The sequence below is a fragment of the Mauremys reevesii genome, linkage group 13, assembly GCF_016161935.1.
Source record: "Mauremys reevesii isolate NIE-2019 linkage group 13, ASM1616193v1, whole genome shotgun sequence".
Classification (NCBI taxonomy): Eukaryota; Metazoa; Chordata; order Testudines; family Geoemydidae; genus Mauremys; species Mauremys reevesii.
The window spans coordinates 18819222-18842132 of NC_052635.1; the positions used below are offsets into that span (position 1 = coordinate 18819222).

The 22911-nt window shown below is 42.6% G+C and overlaps 1 protein-coding gene across 11 annotated transcripts in view; it reads left to right on the forward strand.

The window, feature by feature from the left end:
• The window catches only part of PHF20 (PHD finger protein 20), a 167206-nt gene that overhangs the window by 71726 nt on the left and 72569 nt on the right, over positions 1-22911 (forward strand). For 9 of the 11 annotated variants that reach the window (XR_005587655.1, XM_039497710.1, XM_039497702.1 and 6 more), the window contains 2 exons: positions 8211-8486; positions 18890-19078. The exons of 1 other annotated variant lie outside the window; for it this stretch is intronic. Coding sequence is in view for 9 of the 10 variants with exons in the window: in XM_039497710.1 (XP_039353644.1) it covers positions 8211-8486; positions 18890-19078 (465 nt within the window). In the remaining variant the exon portion in view is untranslated. The remainder of the gene's footprint in view (positions 1-8210; positions 8487-18889; positions 19079-22911) is intronic. One more of the 11 variants, XM_039497709.1, reaches the window with a different exon arrangement.

The window sequence follows — 22911 nt, forward strand, 5'->3', positions numbered from 1 at the left end:
ACCCCCACAACTCTTGTCTACGTTGCCTGGGGTAAGCTCACCAAAAAGAGAAGTGTAAGATCTGCAAGGCTTTTAAGCCGAGAATGAAGAAAGAGAGACTTTCGCTTAAAGCAGTTGTTGATGGAGGCCATGCTGCAGCCATCAGGCCCGGAATGCCCGATGCCAGCCCCAGCCTCCTCGGTGTGGAGCGCCCCGGAATCGTTAAGAGACCTGGTACCGGCCAAGCACCATAAGCCGTCGGCCTCAGGACACCATAGTAGGCCCTGGCACCGCTCATCTTCCCTGATGTGGCCCAAGGCAAAATCAAAGGAAGGGGGCGGACGCTCCCTGCAAAGGAGACCAGCGCCATATCAGGCCCCAGGTATTCGTAAGAGGGGGATGGACACTGCACCAACTTCAGCACCGGTGGCACTGGCGAGTCCAGCCAGAAGTGAACTCAGTGCGGACGAAGGGCTCGGGGGCGTAATAGATCAGCCCTCCACGCCTGACGCCTTTGAGGCTGCAAAAGACCTCATCGGATTGTTGAAGGTGAGCCCCCTCCCGGCCAGGGAGAAGTCTCTGGCACCCGGACCCAGGATGCTGTCGAAGGGAAAGCCGGCAATGGTGCACCCCTCGAGGTCACCATCCCGGCACCGCTCCTGGCATTGGTCCCGGTCGAGCTCAGAGTCGGTAGACTCCCAGTTACCCTTGACTCTGAGGGAAGTCTCGGTGCCAGAGGCGAGTCAACGCGTGGGGTTAATGCAGGAGACGCAGCGCTCCCCGGTGCTCCCCCAGGACCAGCACCAGGAGGAGATGAGCTGGGAGTCACCGAGGGCTCCCAGAATGTCCCGGTCCCAGTCTCGGGATCGTTGGTACCGGTCCCACTACCGATCAGCAAGAAGCCAATCGTCAGCTTCCCGCCGACACAGATCGACAGCACCGCTGTGGCCCTCGCGGTCGGTGTTGCCGGAGTCCAGCACTGACTCGGACCGATACAGCTACCCGCAACGGGCTCCGGACAGCAGGGATCAACAAACTGGGTGGTAACCCCAGTGGGGACTGCCAGGGCACTGGCCCTTCTGGACCCCTTGGGCCTACCACCAGTGTCAAGGTGCTCCCTCCAGGGCCAGTTACTCGGTACAGCAGTCCTGGTCCCCACACCGACGGCCTTCTGTAAGGGAAGCTACGATGTCCAAGCCACTCGCAGCCTCGCCGAGCGAGAGACCAGAGAGCCCAGCACTGTGCCCGGTGCCGCCCCATGGCCACCGGCCCGAGCCAGAAACCCTTCCTTTGAGGGAGGGGGACCAGCCGGAGGAAGCTGAGCAACTGCTAACTTCCTTGTCATCCCCGGGTGAAGTGGTAGCAGGCACGGCAGTAACAGGACCTCCACCAATAGACCATAAAGCCCACCAAGAGCTGCTACGTAAGGTGGCCCATAACTTGGGGTTGCAAGCCGAGGAGACGGTTGAGCAGGAGGACCCCATTGTGGACATTCTGAGCCCAGAAGGTCCATCCAGAATAGCACTCCCGCTCATTAAGACCATTCAGTCTAATTACACGACTATATGGCAGACCCCGGCATGCAGCGCACCAACAGCCAAGGGTGTGGAGCGCAAGTACTTCGCCCCATCAAAAGGATACGACTTCTTGTTCTGCCACCCGAGCCCATGTTCCCTGGTAGTCTCGGTGGTAAATGAGAGAGAGCACCATGGGCAACAGGCCCCGGCCCCCAAGGCCAAGGAGGCAAAATGCCTAGACCTGTTTGGCAGGAAGGTGTATTCGTCAGGGGGCCTTCAGTTGAGGATTGCTAACCAGCAGGCGATCCTCAGCAGGCATAACTTCAACTCCTGGGTGGCAGTGGGGAAGTTTAGGGACAACCTCCCACAGAGCTCCCAGCAGGAGTTCACGGCCCTGGTGGAGGAAGGCAAGGCCCTAGTGAAAACCTCCCTCCAAGCGTCCTTGAACTCAGCGGACGCGGCAGCCAGGACAGTCTCATCGGGCGTGGTCATGCGGCGCTCAGCATGGCTTCAGGAGTCAGGTCTCCCACCGGAGGTCCAGAATTCGCTCCAGGACCTTCCCTTCGAAGAGTCCGAACTCTTCATGGACTCTAGAGCTACACTCAAGTCACTCAGTATGCATACCCTGGTGACTCAGAGGAAGTCATTTAAGCCACAACCTCCTCCCCAGCGCCAGTACCAGCCTCGTCCTCGACAGGAGCCCTACCGCAGGCGAGAGGGAGACAACAGGAGGCGGCGCAATAATAACAATAACTCCAATAGGCTGGGCCAGAGTCCAGGCCAACATAAATCTCAGCCAGGCTCTAAGCCAGGCTTTTGAAGGTGCGCTCGAGGACAGCGTATCAGATCAACTACTGGATCCATCCCCTTGTTTCCTCAACCGCCCGTCCCGCTTCTCCTGTGCGTGGTCCAGCATTACGTTGGACCGTTGGGTGTTACGCACGGTGCGAAGCAGGTGCACACTACATTTTTCCTCTCTGCCTACCCCCGACGCCCCTTCCCCGTCCCTCTTCAGGGACCTTTCTCATGAGCATCTCCTAGAAAAGGAGGTTCACTCTCTCCTAGAGGCTGGGGCGGTACTGATAGTGTTGCATGTGGCTGTTACGTATATATAAAATTAGTCCAAATTTTAAAGGATAACAGTCATATTCTGCTACTGTATTTGAATTCTTAAAAAATGATGAGGAAAAAAGATTAAATATTACTGGTACAGTAGATTTCCACCCTGTGGATCTAATGCTTCTGTGGGGTGACTGAATGGTTGATGGGAATTAACTCAGTCAAGAGGCATTCCAACTAACAGGATGTGAGCCAGACTGCTCATCAACTGTTCTGACAGGTAGTACCTGTTTTCTCTTCTGTCTGTGAACAGGCTCAAAATCACTCCACAGCTACTCTTGGTGCTTGGCTCCTCATGGGCATGTTTGATACTTAAAAGTTGGTTTCTGATTTTAAAAATGCCTCCTATGCTTTCCGTGATTCTGCTGTGAAGTTCCTAGTGTTGTTTTCTAAGATTATGCTTGAAGTGTGCTAGTTCGGACATGCATCAAGGATTCAGTCTACATAGGACTTGTGACCACTTTTTCTAAACTTTTTAGTCATTTCATCCTGGGTTTTCAGGTATGGAGAAGCAGCCTAGTCCCTTCAAATGCAGAAAATGTTTGTCTCCAGTTGACAGTACTGCTGCATATCCTGCAGCTGCATGGGTCACGATTCCTCCCAAGGCACCATAAAAGTTGTCAACTCAAGCCAGTGAATACGGGCAAGCATCATGCCACCTGGCTGCTCTAGAAAAGAGTAGTCAAACAAAGCTTTTGCCTAAGCCAACAGCTCTGCACTGGAGACTGGCATTTTGACAGGTCATTAGATGTAGGTCCAAGAGATCCATTTGAATATCTTCAAAGTTCCACTTTTAGAGTTGAAGGGCTGAATCCACCTCTTGATCTGAAGGGGGAGGCTTTAAATTGCTTCATCTCCCTAGCTCTGAAGCATGTGTTGAAGTTTGCACTGGTTGTACACTCTGTGCTTGCATGTTAAATCTTTCATTGTGTTCTGTGTATTCCAGTTCCTCTATCGTTTTAATGTTTGCACAGGTGAAGCAAATGTATGGGCTATGTGGCTCTCATTACTCTCATAACTTCAGATGTAATTGGTGACTCGGGTGCTGTTTGCAATGGGTTAAGTAATCTTGTATGCCCAAAGGCTGCTCAGAGCTTTGTGAACTGAGAAGAGCTCACTAAATTGAGGACTTCGACATTTTTACTCCAGACAGCAACATCTTTAGTGCAATGGTTCTGGAAACATTGAAGGTGCTAGAAAGAGGTACAATACGTAAGTAATGCGATCAGAGTAGTTTTCAAATCCTGGTTTCACAGGCTTAATTTTTAATAAGGCCTTGTCTATGCTACAGAGTTTTGTTGGTAAAAGGCAGCTTTTGCCAGCAAAACAGTGGAGGTGTACACACTACAAAACTACTTTTGGTGGCAAAAGAAAACCAGCTTGCCAAGAGGCATAAAGCTTTTTGCGGCAAAGTTAAAATGACAAAGCATCAGTCACCATTCATTATGTTGACATAACTGGCCTCTGCCAGTATCCCACAATGCTCACCATGCCTGCTCTGCTCTCTATTTAGAACTTGGCTTCACCACAGGCATGCACCTCTCCACTTTCAAAGCTCTGGGAAGCTTTGACATTTCTCAGTGTGAAGAGCTCTGTGAGCTGTACCTGCCCCCATGAGACATTACAAAGCCTTCCCAAAGCGTCCTGCAGCCAGTTGTGCAGTGGGATAGCTACCCACAGTGCACTGTTCTGTGTCAATGCAAGAGCTGCTAGTGTAGATATGCTCTGCGGACACAAGGAGCGCAGTGTGGACATGCAACAGCAGTTTAATTAAAGTGGGATAACTTTTGTCAACAAAACTCTAGTGCAGACATGGCCTCAGTTTTGAAAACTGGGAAAGTTCCAGAGGAGTAGAAGAAAGCTGTGTCATACCAATTTTAAAAGAATAAACAGAATAACCCATGTAACTGAAGGTTTTGTCCTCTGAAGATACATGAAGCTGTAGATTGAATGGTCAGTGGGTGGGTGAGAGGTAGAGTTCCAAAGAGTTGATTATCTTTCTCCTATTTGTATGAAAAGTAATTTAAGGATAAACAGTTACTGACTCTCAGGAAGTCTGCATGCTTTAGCTTGTGCCCGCTATTGGTTATTACCCTAACAGCTAAGCTGAAAGTTCTAAATCAAATAAGATCCCTCACAAGCCAGAGGTTTAAGATACGTATGATATATGGATTGGTGACCTGGGGCAGAAGGCCAGAATTATAAGTAATTTTCTCTTTCAGCATTCTAGGTCATAAGAACCCCAAAATTAAATGGTGGAATACATAGAGGGCTCACAGTGATATACCTCAGTATTCACAGGAAATTGCTTGTTTGCAATATTGAGTTCATTCTGCCTCCAACTCTCTCTCCCCCCCGCCCCATATGCTCCAGAAAAAGGTGGAACCTCTGAAAGTTCATTGCCGGTATGTCCTCAGTAAAAAGTACCTTACTGTCCCCAAATTGGGTAATTCTGTTAATATTTAGTGCATGTGACCAAGAATCACAGTAGTCAAGGTCCACTTTTTCCCAGGCTGTTGTGGGAGAGGAGGAGCTTCCCCCTTCCACCTCTGTACACGTTCCTTTACTACCATCAAGCTTGGGAGAGATTGTGTTTCCTTGGGGTACAATTTCTTCCCAAGGTCTTCCTGGGTAGAACAGTCACACACCAAGTTTATATTAATTCCCATGAGCAGAGAATTCTGTGTGGGCATTATCGTATGAAGAGGGGGAAAGATGCCTCTATGTGGTGGTAACCTAAACTTTGTAGTTCGAAATTCAGGATGTCTGTGTATTTCCTATTGTTGCCCTAGAGTTTGAATAGATTCCTTTGTGCCCATTGCAGTAAGCCAGCAGTTCTCTAACTGGGGGTCGGGTCCCCTCAGGGGGTCATGAGGTTGTTATGTGCGGGGTCATGAGCTGTCAGTCTCTACCCAAACCCCGCTTTACCTCCAGCATTTATAATGGTGTTAAATATATTTTAAAAGTATTTTTAATTTATAAGGGGGCTTGCTCTGTGAAAGGGGTCACCAGTACAAAAGTTTGCAGTAAGCTCTCCCTTCCTTTCTCTCTCCTGTTTCCAGCCCATCCTCAATTCCTCTGTTGCCTCCTCTTCTCCAAACTTCAGTTTATCAGATCAGTTAGAAGCTATTCTCTGTACCTTTGCAAGAATTTGTACATCTCTGTGGAAGAAAGATACACCAAGCTTGGATACAGGACTCCTGACGGGGTCTAATCAAGACAATTGTACAATAGTTTTCCTTGTCATCTTCATATTTCTTTTGTTGAAGCCTGAGATGCTATTGGTACTCCTTGCTGCAATTGAATGATGTTTTCCCATCTTCATGTTACTTCTAAATTGAATCAAATTTTCTTCCACTTCAGTTATATGTTTCATTCTTTATTAATACAATATTTGAGGTTTTGGGGTTGGCAAATTTTGCCATCCCAATAGCATGGCCCTGTTTAGGTTTGTTAAAATTATCAAAATGATTTGAAATCACTCACTGTCAGGAAATTCTTACTTATATCAGGCCTAAATTTTGCCTTTCTTAATTTTTTCTTCCCCTTTCTCCTTGCTATTTCCCCCACGTACAACCCTAAAAAAGTTCCTCTTCGTTCTTGTTGTTCACTCCCAGTAAATAAATGTAGATTGTTAAATGTCTCCACTTTTCTCTTAGGCAACCTGCTGCGTATGTATAAGCTCTCCAACTTTCCCCAGGAATCAGTCTGTCTAGCACTATTGAGTACTTCTGTTGCTTTTCTCTTTGAACTCCTTCAGATTTGTCAGTTTCTTTCAGACAGAGTAGTACCCAAAACTGTGAATGCATTTCAGATACAGTCGCACCAGGACAATTTACTTTCCTGCTCCATGATGCCTCTGTGTATTTTAGCCCTAAATTGCATTGGTTTATTTTTGTTATCTCGTATTAAAAATATTTATCAAAATTCCTATTTTTTCTGATGCCTAGCTCATCTTGGCAGTACTGCTTCCCAGCTTCCTCCCTCCAAGTGACTGCTGTCACTTTTTTCAGATTATTTCCCCCACTCTTTTCTGACCACATTTGTTAGCTCTCATGGTCCCTTTGTATTAATTCTGTGTCCTTGTTGGTGTTCTCAGCTCCTCCCAATTTAATGTGATTTTTTTTCCCCATATACAGGCTGCTTACTTGCATTTCCAGTTCATTGAACTTGCTAGCTCTGGGTCCTTCTACTAGATACTTTCCCCTCCCCTAACTCGAGATACCATGATTTAATAGCCTTTTGTAGAGTTTTTTGTGATAAAGTATTTGTTTTATCCAAATGATTTACTAAAATCTAAATACACAACATGAACTACAGAGCCTTTATTCACTTACTTTGCACTTCTGTTTAAAAAAACAAAAACCCACAACATTGTCCCTAGAAAAAATTATTCTTCTATAAATGTTATTTTTCATATTATTCCATTAGCCTCTAGATATTTAGTGATTTATCTTACTAGTGATGCAAGTTAGATTTATGTGATGGTTATTGCTGGGATCATTCTTCTCTTTTTTTAAATTGTGCTATGTTGGCATTTCTCCAATTTTCTGGTACTCTTCCCATTTTGAACCATTTTTTTAGGTATAGTTGTCAGCAACACAGGAAGTTCAGACTGTTTTTGTTTTTTGGGGGGTTTTTTTTTTGGTTCATCAAAATGTTTCTTTCAAGAATACAGTAATTCCCATCAAAAACATAAGTGAAAATGTTTGGAACCTTAGAAAAGATGGGAATAAATCTATTTAGTAGCAATGTTCTGTAGACTATAGTCTCTAATCCTTATTCCAGGCCAGTTTGAAGACTTGAACAAATTTTTTTTTCCAGCAGCGCTATTGAGAAACTAATAAGTAGTCTAATATATCTCTGAGTAGGAAATGTTTCTTGAAATTCATCCTAAGTATGCCTTTGCTTAATGTCATGCCTTCACGTTTACTGTGTGCAATTTTTAAAATTCTTTTGTTAATAAATCTAATTTACCTGAAGGACAACTCTGACTTTTCCCTCACTGTAGCAGCACTCTGCAGCTCTTAACTTTAACAGATATTTATAGTTGGATCTAACATCAGGAAATCCTGATGCACAATCAGTTATATGTTAGTAAGCAAAAAATGTTTCTCTTGACCAGTGCGCTAATATAAGATACTAATATTTAAAAAAACTTGATAGAATGTGCTATTATTGTTTTAAGTGAAACATGTAGTGTTCATGCTGCTTCCATAGAGGACAGCATCACTGTACTACTGTTGTGCTACAGGCTTCAGTGATATCTGCCATTGGACCAAGTCAGCTCAGTTAAGCAAAGTCTCTAATATATTATATTATGTTCCCTATAACAATAGCAATTGGCTAATAAACATTTTTATGGAGATTTTAGTAGTAGTTACATCAAACCACAGTAAGGAAAACAGTCTCAGGTTAGTCCCTGTCTAGGCTGTTGATCTCAAAAGCCGCTAATAGCAACAATACTTCTTGTTTCATAGCTAATGTGGTATTTTATGTTTAAATACGTTAGTTTCTTAATTTTTGTAAGTTTAGAGAATCATATGATAAATATAGCAAAAGCATGGGGGATTCTTATTTGTTTTGTCCTTACAGTAACAAAAACTTTTAAGAGAACACATGATTTTATTGCTTCAAAAGCTGCAACTGTTGACCAAGATCACAAGTTTAGATGCAAGCTCTTGGACTGTTCAAAATCATTCCGCAAAGCCAAGTTGCTACATTATCATATGAAATATTTTCATGGAGTGAAGGCACCAGAACCCCAGCAGAGTCCAGTACAAAGAAATATTCAAACAAGAGGTTTTTTGGCTTCTGAAAAAGCCAAACAAAGAAGTTTAAACAGAAGGCGGACTACATCTGGTTCATTGTGTAAGTATGTTGGCTATCTCTTCATTTCTAAGGAGCATTCTAGTATCTAGAATGAAAAGAAAAATTAGTGGAAAACATTTCGGTTACATGATAGATATTAGGTAAAGAAGGGTCCTTTGGGTTCATCATCTTATTCTTCTATGCATCTCCCTGAATTGAGAAATCTTATTTAGAAACATAAATACAAATGGTATAATGTAACAATATTTCGAGATTAGAGAATATGATAAAACTCTGAGCTGATTCCCTCTTCCAGAAACTGACCAAGTTACTTAATGAACTGATTTATCCTAGCAGCTTCTTTTGCTCCCCTTCAGCAATTTTTTCCACTATTAAACCTTTGTGTGTTTAACTAAAAAAGAAAAAAGAGAAAAAATTCACCTGAAATACTGGAATCTTTCACTTTATTTTTGCTTGGCAATGTCCTTCCCCAAACAATACTCTCAGAAGAGGAAAGGACGAGAAGTTCTTTCATCAACCAATCTAAACATCTAACTCATTTCTTTCTCACTCTTTCACTCTCCTCATTCAGAAGAAGGGATAAAAGTAACTAAAAGCCCAATCTCACTTGTGATTTCTGTGATTCTTGTTAGAGTTCCACCAGCAACTTAAAAGCAAGCAGTTTAAGCTGCTGGTGGAACTCTGACAAGAATCCTGTAATGCATGACTACAGGTATAGGAGTTGAGTTTTTGTGAAAGAATTTTGTATAATTTACTTGAGTAGAAGAGGGGGAAAATCAGAAGGGCATGGGAAAATGCAGGATTCTCATTAGGTGACACCCACCTGTACCCATGAAAACGGAATCTTATTGGTTGTCTTCTGCTTTACATTTTTGTTGTTTGCTGTGCCTTCCTTCAGCACTGTGCTCACTAGAGTTATGCATGATATTCTAGATAAAATCTTCCTAGTGTCTTATGTAATACCAGAGTAATACTTTAGGTTTCTATTCTATATTCTTGTATCTTACAACCTTGTTGTTTGGAACAGATATTCTTACTTAGTGGACTTTTTTTTTTTCTGTATTGTAGTTCCATTTAAACATGTTTTTATGGATTTTCTTCTGCTCTTAGCCCATATTTGTAAAATAATTTTTTCAAAATATATCTTCTTGTGCCACATTAGTGTATAGGGGTAAAGACAAGACTATAGTGTTTACCTACATTCTCAATTTCTTGGCTTTTCTTAGTTTAAAATCTCAAACTTTAATGTTGCATTAACATTTTGTATAAATAATTATTGTATACATTTAAATAATATAGCTTGCAAAATTTTTGTGTAACTAATTAAAAAGTAGCAGCTAGTTATTTTAAGCCAGAATTAAAGCAAGATGTATATAGCTTTAAACACACCCCCTACTATGATCTCTAGTTTATCTTAATGTATATCCTTGCAAAGACAATGGTTCCTCATTTGAGAGGCTGCCTTTCCTGTTCATATACCACTTACCTACCTGAAAGTAGTTTTTAATATCCTACAAAACTAAAAATTCTACATTCCAAGTAGTTTTACCATTTCTCCCCCTCCCCTCCCCCCCAAAAGCAAAATTTAAAAAATTGGACTAAAAGCGTAGGCAGAATTTTTCTTAAATGAGTTAGTGGGGAATGCATTTAAAGGTAACTACCGGCTATAGTTTTACTATACATAACATTTAAATCAAGCTAAATAAGTATTGGCAGAAAAAATATTGTGAAGAACTGCTAATGCTTAAGAGAATGATCGAGATGGGCTGCTTCTCCTTCCTGTCTTGTCTGTGTCTGTGATTGTTCCTACTTTATATGATCTGGTTCTGAGCTGCATTTCTAGTTCTTTTAATAATTTGATCTATAGAAATTCTAGTCTGCTTTTTGTAATATCACTTGGTTCCGCCTTGGTCATCCCAGCCTCTGAGAACTTGATGTCCTCTCATGTTATTCTTGAGGGAAAGTAAAGGCCATGTCTTGTGTATCCAAATGCCCGAGGAATGAAAACTTCAGTGCTGCCGCATAGTTTGATCTGAACTAGAATTTATACCTCTGAGCAAAAGGACAAATTTATTTTAACGCAAGCTGTTTTAAATCCTTTCTGTGATAGCTGCCCTGATACCAGAAATAATATAAAAATAAAGTGTTATTTTAAAATAATAGGATACATTCTGAGGCTTACTCATCCTGCATTTCAGCTTCTTATATTGCCATATTTTGTGCTTTGCATTACAAACTTTCAAGCTCCTTTTTCATTTTCTGTCTTAATTTGTCTGCTACTAAAGATTTTTTTTTCATGTTGAGTGCTATGCAGTTTTGGAAAAACTCATTTGGACCAACTGTATTTTTAGTGATTTATATTTTGAAGTTTCTGTATTGCAGTGCAGGAACTCGTAGCCTTTTAAGGGCTTCTGGTATTGCTTTATTGAATTAAGCTGACAAAACAGACCGTTTTTCATTCAGAGGTTTTTTAATCTTTATTCAGTTCTTCTCACATGCTTTTCAGGCACAAAAGCCCATTTTTGGGAGTTTTTTGTTTTTGTTTTTTAAAAAGCAAAACTGCTGTAATTCTGCCATATTGGGAGAAGCAGGCCACAAAAAGACCATTTAGGGGAACTCAATCTCTGCATGCTGCGGAACAATACAGAGGCAATTTTTGTGGGGTATTTGTGACCAGTGAGTTTACTCTATACAGATTCACTTCATCCTTGCATAGTATCTGTGTTGGTGCAGCTGCATTGGTGATCTGCCACTAGCTTCAGGTTGAAGTGGAAGGAAGTTTCTTTCTGATTCTCCACTCGCTCAACCTTGTGGAGATGAAAGAAGATGTAGGTGTGATCTGTGAGCTATAAGGAGAGTTTATTCAAAATAATTTGGAGGAGAAAGAAAAAGATCTTGGAGTCATTGTGGATAGTTCTCTGAAAACATCCACCCAATGTGCAGCAGCAGTCAAAAAAGCAAACAGAATCTTGGGAATCATCAAGAAAGGGAAAGATAATAAGACAGAAAATATCCTATTGCCTCTATATAAATCCATAGTACACCCATGTCTTGAATACTGCATGCAGATATGGTCACCCCATCTCAAAATAGATATATTGGAATTGGAAAGGTACAGAAAAAGGCAACAAAAATGATTAGGGATACAGAATAGCTTCCATATGAGGAGAGATTAAAAAGACTGGGACTTTCATCTTAGAAAAGAGACAACTAAGAGGGGATATGATAGACAGCTATAAAATCTGATGTGGAGAAAGTAAATAAGGAAGTATGTTTATACTTGTTCACAAAACATTGGGTCTGATAGTGGATGCATATTTACCATCCTCCCACAAGACACACTTTTGGAAGGTTATGGATAAAGCCTCCACAAGGATTAGTCACTCGCATTTTGCATTTGTTGATGATCTCTCCCATCTGCTGAAAGCCAGTCAAAAATTTTCTACTGGGGTTGACGCTGCTAGAGAGCATCTTGAAAGGAGATTCGCTTTTCACACCCTGGTTCTAAAATGATAGGCATGGATGCCTACAATCTGTGGGTTGGGACAACGTATCTGGGAAATTTTCACTGTCTATGATCTTTGGAGACCTCCGGAGAAGAGACTCCATGTAAACTAGCTAGAACTGAGGCTCATCAGGCTGGTTCTCACATTCCTTCTTTCACGCATCAGAGGGCAGACAATGCAAATGTTCAGACAGTGTGTTTGCAATGTATTACCTGAACAAATAAGGGGAATTCAGTTACCTCTGTGTAACTGACAATCCACCTGATGCATTATTAATAATATAGGTAGATAGTTCAATAAAAGTTATTACCTCAACTTCCGTTGATGAGAGAGACTTATACAGAGCTCTACTTCGGATCTGGGAACTGCACTAAGAGTACATTTCTAATATCCATGTCTCTCCAATATCCTGTGACCAACAGGGCTACAACAACACTGCATACAACTTGAGACGAAACTCAGCAACCCTTCTGATATTTGACTTTCTTTGCTACAAATCAGAAAGTGTCCAAGGTTCGGCTCAAAAATAGGCTACCGAGGGAAAGAACTCTTTCAAGCCTATCCTTCATTTCCCTTCTTTCCAGAGTACTGACAAAGATTCAGTAAGACAGAGCAGTGGTGATTCTAGTGCCACCAACCTGGCCATGGGAAACCTGATTCTCAGATCTTTTGGCCCTGACAGAGATTGGACAATCAGTCTTCCTTGAGTCAAGTCTTGTCACAGTAGAATGCCAGGGTGGAACGTCAAGGCTGTCAGTCCCTGCACCTTTCACCACAGCTGCTAGGTTTCTAGAGCAGAGGGTTTTGTGCTTTTCTGTAGAGATCAAAGCAGGTCTGAGATAACTTGTGTGCTGCCAGATGGAACCAGTTTGACATGCATGCTCAAGCCAGAGTCCTAGACTCAGTGTTTGTTGGTTTGTTAGCTTTTTTAGTGGTTCCTGCTGTCTTGGACTTCTTCTTTTCTCATGTTTCTGATGTCTTCACAGCTATCTCTGGCTACTATATGTTTGTTTACTGTTTATTTAGCTACAGTGTCTGTTTAGTGTGTCCATGTGAAGAGTCATGGAGTTTGCTCATCTCCTAGTGTAACAATTTTTAAAGACTTTAAACTTCTACTTCCTGCTCAGTGGCCTAATGATTCTTGAGAGTTGAATTTGGCATATAGATGACCCCTTTGTGCCATGGGGATTTTAGATCTCTGTGAAAGTTTATTCTTCTTGGCTGCCACGTTGTCCAGGAGGGTCTTGGTGTTGCAGGCTCTGCTAGCCAGCCTACTTGACACCACAGTCCAAAATCACCAGGTGGTACTTAGTGTGTCAGTATCTCTCCTGGTCTCTTTCCCAAAGCCCCAAAATAATACTAGGGGAAGAGCTGGTTATCTGTTACTTAAACATGACTAAGCCATTCAGAAAATTAAGCAGACTATTTGTGCCATTTATAATTAAAACAAAAAACAGCTAGACAGCTAAAGGATGGCTAGTGGATAAGACTATGCAACAGGTCATGTTATGAATTAGTGTTCTATACCTAAATGTCTAAAAGCTAACTCATCTAGGGGCACAGCAGCTTCAGTGGCATATATCTGCAATAAGAACATAGTAACAACTGCTATACTGGGTCAGACCAGTGGCCGGTCTAGCCTGGTATCCTGTCTGCAACAGTGGCCAGTAGCAGAATTTCCAGGAGAGTGAACAGAGAAGGGCAATTTTCCTCTCCTGGTTTCTGGCAATGAGAAGTTTAGGGTCACCCCAAGCATGGTGTGCATCCTTGACTATCTTGGCTAAAGTTCATGGAGGCTATCTAGTTCTCTTTTGAATACAGTACCTCTAGTCGTCACATCCCATGACAATGAGATCCACAGGTTAATTGTGTTTGTGGAAAAAATACTTTTGTCTTAAATCTGCTGCCTATTAATTTCATCCCATGACTCCTGGTTTTGCATTGTGAGAGAGAGTAAATAACACTTCTTCTCAAGTGGTGTTCCTATGGGTTCCCCACTTCAGGTGCACTCACACTTCTTATGCTTTTAATCTGAGATTCTTGGTAGTAGTGTCTGTTCGACCTGTGCATGTGGCTTCCTCGTGCCATGCTTCAAGGCTGTATAAGGCTTCGTGGGTGAACTGCCTTGGCCTGAGACAAGCATTAATGTGCCTTACTATTTGAAGTTGACAGTTGAGTCTAGTTACCTTTCTTCATTCTATTATTTAGTTATTTATTTTATTTGCTGTATTTTATTTAGGTGTTTAGGGGGAGCCTTGCTCAATCCCTTCCCCTTTAAGGGAGGTGGGAATCTTGCCCTTCTAGCTACTGTTGCCTTGGGATATGCCAGGCTCTCTGGGCTTTTGGGAGGTTCTCGAGAGACTTTCCTGGTCAGCGGTGGGTATTCTCATTTTATCTGTAGCTTGGGATAATCTTATCCTGTATGTTCATTTGCTGTGCTTTTAAAGGCAGGGCAAGGAAAAATTGGGTTTTTTAAAACTGAGATGCTTAATGATGGAGCGTTCCCTCCAGCCACCCTCACCCTCAGTTCCCAGCCAGGAGATCTCTCTTCCCTATCCTCACCCCCTACAGAAGTCTGTGTGAACACATGTCCCTGTCAACTTTGGCACATTCACCTGTGTCTGCATGAGGTAAATTCACAGAAAAGATGTATAGAAAGAGGATCCATTCTCTGCAGAAGTTCTACCTCCAAAAAGACCTCTGTCCCTGCAAAGGAAGACTGCAGTGGAGTCATCTCATCCCACTTTGGGTATGGCTGAGGCTCCAGATGCACTTGGTACTAATCCTGTGTCCATGGCTCTGGACTCATCTGAGAAAAAGGGCAACAAGCATGCCTCAATACCAAGACCTTCTGTACTGTAGAAACAGGACACTGCATAAATGAAGCATTCCACCTCTAATAGAAGGGGACCCACAATTCCTTATGTAACATCTTCATCAGAGTCAACCACTAAGACTGCTTCAGTACAGGGAGGACACCACATTTCACATAGGGTCTTAACCCCTCCCAAGGTATCATCATCAGTACCAAATACTTAGGCGAGAAAGGACTTGCTGGAATAACATACGCTTGGTACTGACTACAGAATGGGGCCCCATTCTTCAAATCCACCCTGTACTTCAGGAGTTCAGATTCCTTAAGGACTTATTGTTTTGGAGGAACCAGAGTCAGCCTTATTAATGGGTACTGAAAGGTTATTGGTAATGAAACAGGCACAGTCTCCGAGGTAGAGCCTTTCCCCAGTACTGCTTGATCCTCCAAGACTTTCAGAGTGTGCTGAAGCTGCCCCTGTTGATGAGGAGGAATTATCCTCTAATTTGAATGTCTCAGTCCAAGATTCCCCTACTTTTCAGACAAGTGTTTTCCCTTCTAATGCTTTTGAAAAGGTGTGTGTGTGTGGGGGGAGAGTTGCACCAAAAATGCGCCTGTGTTCACCCTATCTGGTTCAAGCCTTTTGGACACACCCAATCCCTAGTGACCATACTGGGATCCCTGAACTACATATTGACAGCAGTTTTCTCATGCCCCTAATCTTTCTTGTGGGGAACAGTTGAAGTAGAGGAGTGTCTCCCCTCCTCCTCTACCTCAGGTGCAAGAATCATTTGAGGAGCAGGGGGCCAGGGCAGATAAAGAAGCTACTCTGCAAACAAATATTTCTTCATCTTCCCCAGATGAGGTAGTAATGCTTGCCTAATCAGTTATGGCTGATGACTTCAGACACCTCCACAAGTTAATTAAGCATATTGCAGATTCCCTACAGCTCCCTCTGAAGGGCTCAGGAAGTTTCAACATAAGCTTCTGGGTATCCTTCAATGGACTCCCTCTACCTGAGCCGCCCTGCCTACTAATGAGGCCCTGTTGGATCCTGCCAAATCCATGTGGCAGACCTCTGCAATGAAGCTGCCAGCATATAAACAGGGCGATAAGAAATATTGCTTCCTAGCTATTGACTCTGAATTTTTGCAGACCCATCCAGCACCAAACTCTGTGGTTGTGCAGATGGTGAATGAGCCACAAATGTGGCAGGCAATGCCACACGAAGGCCATGCCATATGATAATGACCAAAAACACCTTGATCTCTTTGACAGAAAAACGTACTCATCTGTGACTCCTCGATTTAGGATTGTAAATTATCAAGCTGTCATATTGAAGAACAATCACTCAAATTATGCCAATTTCAACACTTGGATTCAGCATCTGCCAGTTGATCAGTGTGAGCTGTTTCAGGCTGTTATCAATGAGGCTAGAACATTGCTACAAGCCTGGTTGGATGCAGTCCCCACTGTAGCTTGATCTGTCTCTACGGCAGCAGAAATTATAACATTCAAAAACCAGTGGGAGAACACTTCAACCTCTCTAACTACTCATGTCCTGGATGGAAGCTGGAGGCATGTAGGTAAGTATAGCGGTAAGTGGGTTTCCGGTATAGGGTGGTGTTTATGTGACCATCGCTTATTAGCACAGTAGTGTCTAGGAAATGGACCGCTTGTGTGGATTAGTCTAGGCTGAGGTTGATAGTGGGATGGAAATTGTTAAAAACACGGTGGAATTCCTCGAGGGCTTCTTTTCCTTGCAACAAAGTCCGATGCCAGCTCTGTCCACGTATCTATTCAAGTGACACCATCATAGGACCTAATCACATCCGCCACGCCATCAGGGGCTCGTTCACCTGCACATCTACCAACGTGATATATGCCATCATGTGCCAGCAATGCCCCTCTGCCATGTACATTGGCCAAACCGGACAGTCTCTACGCAAAAGAATAAATGGACACAAATCTGACATCAGGAATCATAACATTCAAAAACCAGTGGGAGAACACTTCAACCTCTCTAATCACTCAGTGACAGACTTGAAGGTGGCAATTTTGCAACAAAAAAACTTCAAAAACAGACTCCAAACGGGAGATTGCTGAACTCGAATTAATATGCAAATTAGATACAATTAACTTAGGTTTACACAGAGACTGGGAATGGTTGGGTCATTACACTAATTGAATCTATTTCCCTACGTTAAGTTCTCCTCACACCTTCTATTATCACTTCAAAAGTTTTTTTTTCTCCTGCTGATAGCTCATCTCAGCTCTTCCTGTTGGTATGCATACTTCCACCTTTTCATGTTCTCTGTATGTATAAATATGTCCTATCTGTGTGTTCCATTCTATGCATCCGAAGAAGTGAGCTGTAGCTCATGAAAGCTTAAGCTGAAATAAATTTGTTAGTCTCTAAGGTGCCACAAGTACTCTTGTTCTTTTTGCAGATACAGACTAACATGGCTGCTACTCTGAAACCTGTCAAAAAAAAATTCAGGATGGTATCTCTCTCAGCTGTTCTGTCATTAGAACTGACGGGGGTTGGTTTTCGCCCTTTGAACTTCAGGATTCTTTTTTTTTTTTTTTTTTTTTTTTGTATCGCAGTTCACCCATTTCACAGATGTTTCCTGTTTTTTCATCTGTGCCGTTGTAAGGTGTGTAGTGTAGCTGTAGCCTACGTCTTAAGAAATCACCCTGACGGTTTGTAACTATTGCGGATAGGTCTAACAGTTTGGCGATTTCCACCCAGAGACTCTCCAGGTGTATTTCTGATTGTATTATATTGTGTTATGAATCAGCAGACACAATCTCATTCTATCATGCTGGCCCATTCCACAACAGCTCTTTCTATAACAGTGGCATTACTCAAGAATTCTTCCTATTCTGCATGTCTGTAAAGCTGCCACTTGGACCTCCATAACTTTTCCAAGCATTACGCTGTGGTCCATACTTCTAGATCAGATGCTGCTGTTGGAAATGTTGTTGTATTGTCTTCAGTCTCGGACTTGACTCCAAAGCACCCCCTGCTCCAGCTGAGGGTGCTGCTCTGTAGTCACCTGAAGTGGAGCACCTATAGACGCAGTACTCGGAGAACGAGAGGTTACTCACCTTGTGCAGTAACTGGAGTTCTTCAAAATGTGTGTCCCTATGAGGGCGCCATTGCCTGCTCTCCTTCCTCTCTGCTTCAGGGTTTCCTCTGTGGCTTTTGCAGTATAGAGGGAACTGAGGGCAGTCTGCCTATGCAGCCTTTTATAGCCTCGGCGCGGGCACAAAGGAGTGTAGGGTGCATGCATGGGCCAGAGGGGTTTGAGCAACCTGAAGTGGAGCCACTCATCTCGAACTCAAGTTACTGCCCACGGTGAGTAATCTCTTCTTCTCTATTCACTTTTTCCACAGAGTTAATGATTTTATAGACCTCTATCATAGCCCCCATCAGTCATCTTTTTCTGACCTGAACCCTAATCTTTTTCGTCTGTCCTCGTATGGAAGCCATTTTGTACCCTTCAAAATCTTTGTTGCCCTGTGTAGAAACTTTTCCAGTTCCACTATACCCTTTTTGAGTTGTATCCTTTGAAATCTGTAGGGCTACTATATGCAACTTTGGTTCACATCTTCGTGAATCAGTATTCTCTTGGATGCTTTACTGAGGGCAGAGGGCGGCTTTTGTAGAGCAGTACTTCAGATACTATTAAATTAAAAGAACTCCTCAGTCTGGTCATTGTTAGTTTGCTACAGTGGCACTTTGTGGAAGAAGTGTTATACAATTTTATCAATAAGAATTCTTGTATCTGAATTGGTTGCCTCCACGGAGCCGTATTCGCCTCCCTTCTTCTTTCATCTTCAAAGCCTGGGTAATTCTGGAGGTAATGTATTTATACCCTCTGTATATGGAAAGCTGTGATTGATTGTTATGCATAATCCTCCAACCACTGTTAACTGCTGCTTATAAGCAGCTCTGTGGTCACATGGCTAGGCATATAAATCCTACAGTGTAGCTCTGTGGCTGCAATACACTGAGACAGCCAGAATTATTGCTGGCAAGTACCTCCTTTTCATGGTTCTAGGTAGACTTTTGAAACAAAAATATTAAAGCATGCAACTCGTTTTTATTCTCTTTATAGATGCTCCTCTTCACGTAGCCCTAAGGACTACGCCACATAGAGATGAGAAAATAGAAAAGAGAAGAACTTCCGCTCCTTCCTCAGTAAATACATTAAAGGCTCACCAACCTTCCCTTAGAGAGCAAAGCAAAGAGAATCATATAGACAGATCACACAAGAAACATCAAGAAAGGGAAAGAACTGAAAATGGTATGGCTTCTTAACTGGTCTAACATTGGATTATGATGGGGAACTTCAATGCAATATAAGGAAGTGTTATATAAATGTTGGTGCATGATTCTTTGGCCTACCTTTGTCCCCTACCAGATACTTTTGTAATCTTGAAGAGAACATTAAGCAGTATTTTTCAGTGTTTCTTAGTTGATGTTTCAAATATTCTTAAATAGGAGCTCTTCGTCACAAAGCACTTTCCTCTGCTGAATTCTGCCTGGAAATCCTAATAATTTGCTTGTGAAACTCCGTTCCTTTCCTAAGAAATCATTTGTGATATCACAAATTGTCAGTTATTTTAAGATCTAATAGGCAGTTAAGATAAGCTGTGAGAGAGCACTTTACCAAATACATTGGTGTTTGAGGTTATTAGCAAATGTGTCAAGAATACATGTGAATGATAAATTATGGTTTGTCAGATTTAATGGATAAAGGTTAAAGTTTCCCAACATATAGTCTGTATAGCCCTCAATGTGAAAGTTCCTCTTTCATTGTGTAGCTTTATGAAAATGTTAAGACAAACACCCTATCACCTGTGGGTTAACGTTTCACAAAATGATCACTCTTTCTGACCTATCAGTCCTCATCCTCAAAGGAAACCTGCCCAACATATGAAAAAGACAAGCCTTGAAGCTTAAACTCCTAACTCTGTTTCTCCCATCGACATAGCTACTGCATCTCATGGAGGTGGATTAAAACTATAATGAGGGGAGAGCTCTCCCATTGGCTTAGTAGCATCTTCTCTAAAACACTACAGGAGTGTGCATGCATTGGTGCAGCTGCGCCGCTGTAGCACTGTATGTGAAGATGAGCCCCTAGACCTGAAGAGCTCTGCATAGCTTGAAAGCTTGTCCCTCTGACCATCAGAAGTTGGTCCAATAAAATATATTACCTCACCCTCCTGTGGTCTAAATTAGCTGTTACCACTCAAAAGAGACCTTGGAGTCATTGTAGAGAGTTCTCTGAAAATATCCATTCATTGTGCAGCAGCAGTCAAAAAAGCTAACAATGTTAGGAACTATTAGGAAAAGGATAGATAATGAAGGCAGAAAATATCATCATGCCGCTATAGAAATCCATGGTACCTTGAATACTGCATACAGAACTGGTCACTCATCTCAAAAAAAGATACATTAGAATTGTAATAGGTACAGAAAAGGGCAACAACAATGATTAGGGGTATGGAACAGCTTCCATATGAGGAGAGATTATAAAGACGGGGGCTGGTCATCTTAGAAAAGAGATGACTAAGGGTACGTCTATACTTACCGTCTGGGTCGGCGGCTAGCGTTCGACTTCTCTGAGTTCGATATATCGCGAACAGCGGTGGCGGAGTTGACGGGGGAGCCGTGGACTTCGATCCCGCGGTGTCTGGACAGGTGAGTACTTTGAACTAAGGTAGTTCGAGTTCAGCTACGCTATTTGCGTAGCTGAACTTGCGTACCTTAGTTCGCCCCCCCCCCCCCCTTAGTGTAGACCAGGCCTAAGAGGGGGATATAATAGAGCTCTATAAAATCATGAGCAGAGAAAGTGAACAAGGTAGTGTTGTTTACCTTTTTACATAACAAAGAACTAGTAGCCACCTAATTAATTAGTAGGCAGCAGGTTTAAAACAAACTAAAGGAAGTACTTCATGCAACGTACAGTCAACCTGTGGAACTCATTGCCAGAGTATGTTGTGAAGGCCAAAAGCATAACTGGATTTAAAAAAAAAAGAAATTCATGAAGGATAGGTCCATCAATGGCCATGAGCCAGGATGGTCAGGGACACAACCCCATGCTTTGGGTGTCCCTAAACCTCCAGCTGCCAAAAATATCTGGTCACTGTCAGACAGGATACTGGATTAGATGAACCATTGATCTAACCCATTATGATGATGATATTTAAAAAAAATATAAAGCAAATGGTGAATGCTGATAGTTTTTGTAATCAGAGAAGTCCAGATAGTCAAGTCTTCTTGTCATTGACCTAATTGGAAGGTATCAGAACTGTGGATTGTGAACTTTCTCAGTTCTTAGTTGGGGGAATGGGGATGTTGAATCATTTCTCCCAGTTGTTTCTCGGGTATTAGAGGTAGATGGGTTGAAAAGATTTTTAAAAACAGCAATGTGTATAAATTGTATCCCTTCTCAGTGAAATTTTACTTGCATATTGTCTGTTATAATCCCATTAGTTCTTCAGCTGTCCATAGTCTTCCAGAAAAAAAAAAGAATCCTGAATTTCTTATATATTTAAAAAAAAAATAAAAAAAAAATCAAGATCTCCTTTATATCTTGTAAGGAAGGGGGAAAAAAAGTCAGAGCTAATGTTTTTTATTTGCAGCATTTTAAAGTGAGTATTGCCGACCTCATCTTAAATATTTTACTGTGTCCCTATGATTTATAACTTTTTAAAGAAATAATATTCTCACTAGTAAATATCTTTTTGGTGACAGGACTGTCCTATTTCATAGATATACAGTGCCCAGCACAATGGGGCCCCCTTTCCAGACTAGTGTCCAGAGCCCCATTGTAATATAAATTCACTAACAACAAATACTCAACCACACAAAACACAAAGATAAAAAAAAAAGTATAGTAAGTCTTATTTTCCACACCACAGTCTTGTTTTCCACACCACAACCTTAACACTGCCTGTTTTTGTTCAGTGGCCTAAAGGAAGGATCCATGGGGGTAGCATGTTTGGCGGTCAACTGGTGGTGGTGAAGAACAGTGACAGGGAAACTATAAAGTGTTAAATGTTTAAAAGATTCTGATTCTTATTCTAAAGCATCCCTCAGGACGATCACATTATCTCTGTCTTAGGTCAGGTCTACACTACAGACTTGTATAGGTATAACTACGTCGCTTTGGGGTGTGAAAAATCTGCACCCCCTGAACAATGTAGTTCTATTGACCTAATCCTCTGGTGTAGACAGCACTATGTCGACAGAAGCACTTCTCCTGTCAACAGAGCTACCACCTTTTGCAGGTGAATTAACTATGTCGATGGCAGAAGGTCTCCTGCCAGCATAGTAGTGTCTTCACAAAAGGGCTACAGCAGTGCAGCTGCAGTGCTGTACGTGAAGAGAAATCCTTATTGTCCGGGTTGATGTCTAGTGACCCTTTGCTTGTACTTCCTGGATAGATGTTGCATTGAACACGGCAAGGATCTATGGGAGTGTATGAATAGGAGAATGTATCTGGTATGTAGGAGGGATGGGCACAGAGAAAATGGCAGGTGTAGGAAGGGGTGTGTGTGTATACCCCAAATTTGTGAGGGCCAAGGTCCTACGATGCTAAGCAAGTAAAAAATTCTCTACATTGGTGAACTCAAACACACAACATTTTCACAGGAGTTCCCTTCGCTCAGATCCCCCCTCGCTGCTAGTTTGGGGGGCACACCTGCACAACCACACAATCCATGGTTGCTGGTCCCCATCAAAATTAACATTACACATGAACTTACTAGAGCTCCGGGCAGTCTGCAGTGCATGTTCTTGCTTCCTGCATCTCCTGTCCGGGAGCATGTGAGCTGCTTGCGCACACTAATGTGACCAGGGACAGCTGCCAGTGAAACTGGTGCCTGCCCCGGTGGGCAGGGCTGGATGCAATGCAGCCATGCTGCAGGAGCTCCCTGGGCTGGACGCTGGCTCCCGCAAGTGGCAGCACAACATGCCACTGCTTTTGCTGCTATGGTTCCTGGCCTGGTTGCTGGCCGTGGCCTTGCTGGTCTCGCTAGTTGTTGCTGGAGCCCTGCAACTCCATGGATGTCGGCATTCCTCGATATAAATTCTGTATCCACGCAGGGCTCTGTACAGGGTTCAGAAACA